Source organism: Lepidochelys kempii, chromosome 23 (genome assembly GCF_965140285.1).
Source record: "Lepidochelys kempii isolate rLepKem1 chromosome 23, rLepKem1.hap1, whole genome shotgun sequence".
NCBI classification, from domain to species: domain Eukaryota; kingdom Metazoa; phylum Chordata; order Testudines; family Cheloniidae; genus Lepidochelys; species Lepidochelys kempii.
In genome coordinates, this window is record NC_136402.1 from 17651127 (window position 1) to 17658050 (window position 6924).

The 6924-nt window shown below is 62.9% G+C and overlaps 1 protein-coding gene across 1 annotated transcript in view; it reads right to left on the reverse strand.

Moving 5' to 3' along the window:
* Positions 1 to 3772, reverse strand: part of PTPN18 (protein tyrosine phosphatase non-receptor type 18) — a 20928-nt gene extending 17156 nt beyond the window's left edge. The window contains 1 exon segment of the mRNA XM_073321436.1: positions 3629 to 3772. Coding sequence (XP_073177537.1) covers positions 3629 to 3706 — 78 coding nt within the window. The 5' untranslated portion in view covers positions 3707 to 3772.
* Between the last annotated feature and the right edge of the window lie 3152 nt (positions 3773 to 6924).

The window sequence follows — 6924 nt, forward strand, 5'->3', positions numbered from 1 at the left end:
GTCTGGTGGTTAGAACGGGGGCTGGGGCTGGGAGCCAGGACTCCTGGGTTCTCTCCTGGCTCTGGGAGGAGAGGGGGTCTGGCGGTTAGAACGGGGGCTGGGGCTGGGAGCCAGGACTCCTGGGTTCTCTCCTGGCTCTGGGAGGAGAGGGGGCCTGGTGGTTAGAACGGGGGCTGGGGCTGGGAGCCAGGACTCCTGGGTTCTCTCCTGGCTCTGGGAGGAGAGGGGGCCTGGTGGTTAGAACGGGGGCTGGGGCTGGGAGCCAGGACTCCTGGGTTCTCTCCCTGGCTCTGGGAGGAGAGGGGGTCTGGCGGTTAGAACGGGGGCTGGGGCTGGGAGCCAGGACTCCTGGGTTCTCTCCTGGCTCTGGGAGGAGAGGGAGTCTGGCGGTTAGAACGGGGGCTGGGGCTGGGAGCCAGGACTCCTGGGTTCTCTCCTGGCTCTGGGAGGAGAGGGGGTCTGGCGGTTAGAACGGGGGCTGGGGCTGGGAGCCAGGACTCCTGGGTTCTCTCCTGGCTCTGGGAGGAGAGGGGGTCTGGCGGTTAGAACGGGGGCTGGGGCTGGGAGCCAGGACTCCTGGGTTCTCTCCTGGCTCTGGGAGGAGAGGGGGTCTGGCGGTTAGAACGGGGGCTGGGGCTGGGAGCCAGGACTCCTGGGTTCTCTCCTGGCTCTGGGAGGAGAGGGGGTCTGGCGTTTAGAACGGGGGCTGGGGCTGGGAGCCAGGACTCCTGGGTTCTCTCCTGGCTCTGGGAGGAGAGGGGGTCTGGCGGTTAGAACGGGGGCTGGGGCTGGGAGCCAGGACTCCTGGGTTCTCTCCTGGCTCTGGGAGGAGAGGGGGTCTGGTGGTTAGAACGGGGGCTGGGGCTGGGAGCCAGGACTCCTGGGTTCTCTCCTGGCTCTGGGAGGAGAGGGGGTCTGGTGGTTAGAACGGGGGCTGGGGCTGGGAGCCAGGACTCCTGGGTTCTCTCCTGGCTCTGGGAGGAGAGGGGGTCTGGTGGTTAGAACGGGGGCTGGGGCTGGGAGCCAGGACTCCTGGGTTCTCTCCTGGCTCTGGGAGGAGAGGGGGTCCGGTGGTTAGAACAAGGGCTCGGGCTGGGAGAAGTGAAACAAAAAGGGGAAAGTGGATGCCGTGTTTGGGTTTCCCTCTCAATTTCACTTCAGTTTAATGCCCTGATTGCTAGTAACACAAGCCAGAGAATATTCTCTACTCTGGGAATTTCCTTCAGACCGAATCAATAGCTCAGACCCAATGGCTGATTTCCACTGGATTCCCAAGCTCTTGACCATCTATATGCAGTGGTTCCTTGCCCAGGGCTGAGATGCATCCACTTCTGGGGCAAGGCAGCCAGGAACGGCCAGGCTGTGACAAACGTTTGCAGGAAGAAGCACTGGGGAACGTACCTGGAGTGCATCCACCGGCTGGGAATTTGCTGGGTCACCCCACTTCATGCGGGGAGGAAAGATGGAGGCGAAACGTAATGACCCTACAGGGCTCAGGTTGTCTGTTTCCTCGGACAGGCACCTCCAAATTAATCGCACCCACTAACGATTTCAGGCCAGCACTGACTGCCAGGGGAGAGCGCCCCCTGCCCAGCCCCCTGCTGCATGGCACCCCCCAGCGCCTGGCCCTGGCTGCCAGGGGAGAGCACCCCCATCAAGCCCCCTGCTCCCCACAGCACGGCGCCCCCCAGCGCCTGGCCCTGGCTGCCAGGGGAGAGCATCCCCGTCAAGCCCCCTGCTCCCCACAGCATGGCGCCCCCCAGCGCCTGGCCCTGGCTGCCAGGGGAGAGCACCCCCATCAAGCCCCCTGCTCCCCACAGCATGGCACCCCCCAGCGCCTGGCCCTGGCTGCCAGGGGAGAGCACCCCCATCACCCCCCTGCTCCCCACAGCACGGCGCCCCCCAGCGCCTGGCCCTGGCTGCCAGGGGAGAGCACCCCCATCAAGCCCCCTGCTCCCCACAGCACGGTGCCCCCCAGCGCCTGGCCCTGGCTGCCAGGGGAGAGCATCCCCGTCAAGCCCCCTGCTCCCCACAGCACGGTACCCCCCAGCGCCTGGCCCTGGCTGCCAGGGGAGAGCACCCCCGTCAAGCCCCCTGCTCCCCACAGCACGGTGCCCCCCAGCGCCTGGCCCCGGCTGCCAGGGGAGAGCACCCCCGTCAAGCCCCCTGCTCCCCACAGCACGGTGCCCCCCAGCGCCTGGCCCTGGCTGCCAGGGGAGAGCACCCCCGTCAAGCCCCCTGCTCCCCACAGCACGGCGCCCCCCAGCGCCTGGCCCCGGCTGCCAGGGGAGAGCACCCCCGTCAAGCCCCCTGCTCCCCACAGCACGGCGCCCCCCAGCGCCTGGCCCTGGCTGCCAGGGGAGAGCACCCCCATCAAGCCCCCTGCTCCCCACAGCACGGCGCCCCCCAGCGCCTGGCCCTGGCTGCCAGGAGGCTCTGCTAAGTGCTGTACCCAGGTCCAGGGCCCACAGGGATGCTGGTGATGCAGGAATCCTGTGGGTAAAGCCAAGGCAGCTATTGGCTGGATTTCGCCATTTCTCGGCTCTGCCTTGTCCCCGGCATGAAAACTTGCAATGCCCCAGGCAGCAGGGCCGGGGGCTACGACCGGCAGTGATGGGGGACGCAGCCAGCCACCCACCAAGGAACCCAGAACCTCAGACTTCCAATAGCATCTCATAGGATCAGCCCAGGGCGTCCAGCTCTAACCACTAGACCCTGCTCCCTTCCCAGAGCGGGGGAAAGAACCCAGGAGTCCTGGCTCCCAGCCCCCCCTGCTCTAACCCATTAGCCCCCACATCCCTCCCAGAGCCGGGGAAAGAACCCAGGAGTCCTGGCTCCCAGCCGCCCCTGCTCTAACCCACTAGCCCCCACTCCCCTCCCAGAGCCGGGAGAGGACCCAGGCGTCCGGGCTCCCTGCAGCGCTCTGACTCTTGCTGGCCGGCAGGTGACGAGTTAACTCTGTCTAGGGCGGCAGCAATCGAAAGTTAAACCCAGACCCCAGATCAATGATTACAAACAGAAATTTGAGCTGGAGATGAGCGGAGGGTGTCAGGACGCCTGGGTTCTATGCGCAGCTCCGGGAGGGCACTGTGGAGTCCAGTGCCTTAGAGCAGAGGGGCCTGGGAGCCAGGACTCCTGGGTTCTCTTCCCAGCTCTGGGAGGGGAGTAGGGTCCAGTGGTTGGGGGAGCCAGGACTCCTGGGTTCTCTCCCTAACTCTGGGAGAGAAGTGGCGGTTAGTGGGTTAGAGCAGGGGGCTGGGAGCCAGGACTCCTGGGTTCTCTCCCCGGCTCTGGGAGGGGAGTCGGAGTTAGTGGGTTAGAGCGGGGAGCCAGGACTCCTGGGTTCTCTCCCCGGCTCTGGGAGGGGAGTCGAAGTTAGTGGGTTAGAGCGGGGAGCCAGGACTCCTGGGTTCTCTCCCCGGCTCTGGGAGGGGAGTCGAAGTTAGTGGGTTAGAGCGGGGAGCCAGGACTCCTGGGTTCTCTCCCCGGCTCTGGGAGGGGAGTGGGCTCTAGGGGTTAGAGGGGGGGCAGGAACCAGGACTCCTGGGTTCTCTCCCTGCTGGGGGAGGGATTCCCCGGGGAGCTGGGGTGGCGCGGTGGCTCGGCTCCCCCCGCGGCCCGGCCTCACCTGGAACTCCTGGCCCAGGCGGCCCGGCCCGGGCTCGGCGCCCAGGAACGCCCGCAGCGTCTCGGCCCGGCTGCTCATGCTGCGGAGCGGCTGCCCCGTGGCCGGATCGAGGGCGCAGGACCGAGCAGACTGAAGAGGAAGTTGAGGTCCCCGCCCCCCAACGGGCCGGCTGGGCGAGCCCAGACCTGAGCCTGGCTGGCCGCCAGCGAGGGGAGAGAACCCAGGCGTCCGGGCGCAGCCTCACCTGGGGGATCCCGCCCAGCCCCAGCCAGGAATCTCCCCAACCTTTGGGGCTGGGCCGCTGGGAACAGCGCCAGAGGTGGCTGCATCTCAGTGCCAGGCGAGCCATCTCTGTGGGGCTTTATGTGCCGCTGTTCCCCCGTGTGCCCTTCCCCAGAGGTGGCTGCATCTCAGTGCCAGGCGAGCCATCTCCGTGGGGTGTTATGTGTGGCTGTTCCCCCGTGTGCCTTTCCCCAGAGGTGGCTGCATCTCAGCGCCGGGCGAGCCCTTCCTGTGAAGTTTTTGCTATACGTTTGTGGGCAGTTTTGTGCTGGGTTGTTTCCTTCCCCTTCTCTGAGCCCTCTGGCTTCCTGGGGATGGGTGTCAGGGTGTCTCTGCCAAGTGCCCAAGGCCTGTCCCTGCCTGCCCCACAGCTGGGGGGAGCGGGGCTCAGCGTGTCAGTATCCAGCCCTTCTTGGGGACCAGCTGCTTCCCCTGCCCTTTCTGGGATCCTCTCCCCTCCCGACCCTGTCAGCTGTGTGCACCTCCCGGTGGTCAGAAAATGACCTGCAACGGAGACTAACCTCCTCACATATGCCAGGTGCAATTCTGCTGTGACCAGGGCATTAATATCAGGCATTTCCGTACATGCGGATGGCTCACCTGGCACTGAGATGCAGCCACCTCTGGGGTAGGGCAGGTGGGGAACAGCCACACATAACACCACCGCAAAGGACTGGAGGGCAGGAAGGGAAGGCGTTCTCTGTATCTCAATGACACAGGGATTTAGGGAGCCCTAAATCTGGATCTCCATCTGGATTTGGCCAGGACACTGGAGATCCATCCTCAGCTCTGTGGAACAGGGTCTGCAGAGAGATCAAGGCCTTGGTTTTCATGCCAGATGTATGACACAGAGCAGGGCTACCCGGGGCCGTAGGGAGACTGAGAGGCCTGCTTTGGGGAGGAGGAACTGACCCAGGTTGCCTGTCTCCCTCCCTGGCCTACTCCTGGGGATAGCATGGCTGGGGCCTGGGGGAAGGGCCGAGCGGCACGGGTGAGACATCTGCCCCATGGGGAAGTCACAGGACCCTGACTTTGCCTGGAACCTGTGGGGAGGAACTGGAAAGAGCAGAATGTGATTGGAACAACAGCAACGGGAGACTCATGTAGTAGAGAGGGTGGGGGAGGTGCGGGGAGCCAGGACTCCTGGGTTCCATCCCCAGCTCTGGGAGGGGAGTGGGGTATAGTGATTAGAGCTGGGGCGCTGGGAGCCAGGCCTCAGTGTTTCTCAAATGCAGCCACCAGGGGCTTTTCTCATGGGGAGTGATGGGGGGCAAAGCAGGGGCCCCTCCTCTGGGGCCGCCAGCAGGGGCTGGGCCCTGCCACCCTTTGGAGAGACAAACACAAAAGGAGCAGGGGGCAGTCAGTGAGTTCACCACCCTCGCGGGGGTGATGGGTTGGGGTTCAGCCCTGGGCTTCGGCCATTCAGCAACGGGTTCTGGCCTTACCACCCCCTGTGCCTCCTCTGGCCCTGGGCCTCCAGCTGACCACCCCCACCTCCCTCATCGACCCTAGGCCCCCGCTACCTTCTCTGGCCCCAGGCTTCAGCTGCGTGGTGCCAGGCTCCATCCTGCACCCGCTGGGCTTTGGGCTCGGGCCATGGGATCCGGCCTTGGGGCTCTGGCCCCACCCATGCAGTGGCAGGGTGCTGGCCCTGGGCTCACTGCCTCCCCTGGCCCCTGCCCCCCATCGCCCCAGCCCCCGCTGCCTCCCTACCCACCTCCCCATCCAGAGCATGGTTTGTCCCCAGGCTTGCTGGGGCTGAGCAAGTCTGCTGTGAAAAATGATATTTGTGTGTTGGTTAATGTCACTTTTCACAGCAGACTCAGTAGCTAGCTGGGAGGCTGTGAAAAAAGTGATATTAACATACACGTGTCACTGATAACAGCAGCTGACTTACTAGCTAACAAGTCTTTTTACAACAACAACAACAAAGGCAAGAATGTGCAAAGCACCTTATTTGTATTTCAGTTCTGTTTAGGTCCAGTAAAGAATAGAGACAATTGTCCATAATTTTTATTATTGAGTATGAAAAAAAAGCCCCACATAAATAAATTACAAGGATTTGGACATGGGTCTGTGCATAGTTATTTGTTTTCTCTAAAGTTAATTAAGGATTCTAGGAAAAACTTGTCAAAGTGGCCACCAGCAAGATTTGGTAGCCACATTCTGAGGCCACTAAAAAATTTGTTGTGAGAACCCCTGCTCTGAGGAAGAGGACTAGAGCCAGGGAGAGAACCCAGGAGTCCTGGCTCCCAGCCGCCCCCCCCGCTCTAACCACTAGACCCTGCTCCCCTCCCAGAGCTGGGGAGAGAACCTGGAGTCCTGGCTCCCAGCCCCTGTCCTGCTGGAGTGCTCCCACATTGCTAAGTAGGATTGTGATGTCAGCACACTTTGCTGTGATGTCATCAGGAAGGGGGATGATGGGAGGAGGCAGTAGGATGACGTCACGGGGCTGCCCCGCACTCCCCCGACAGGACGAGGATGGTGCAACGCGCCTGGGTGATGACGTGGCACCGGGATGTCGTAGCACGGCATGATGCAATATGATGATGTCATAGTGTAGCATGAGGTAATCACTCAGTACAGTGATGTCATCATGATGACACAATGGCACAGCCCAGCGCTGATGGATCTCGCAACACAATGGAGCGTAGTGATGTCACAGTGCAATAAGATGACATCACGGCCCAGCATCATGTGTGGCACGGTGACGTCACGGCTCAATCACCAGCTGTCACCCCCAATCCCTGCCCCGTTGGCCATCGAAACCCTCCCCGCTCTCTGATTGGTGGAAATCTGGGGCTGGCATCTCGGGATTGGCAGGATGAGTCTCTAAAGCCGCCCTCTCGGCTAGCTCTGCGCTCTCTGATTGGCTAAGTCTTGTGACAGTCTGGCCCCCACTTACGTCTGTACCGCCTCGTTCTCTGATTGGCAGCTACCTTGCACGCCAGGCCACGCCCCCCACGCTTTGCGCCCTGTGATTGGAGGGAGGCGCCGCCAGCCCCGCCCTTTCT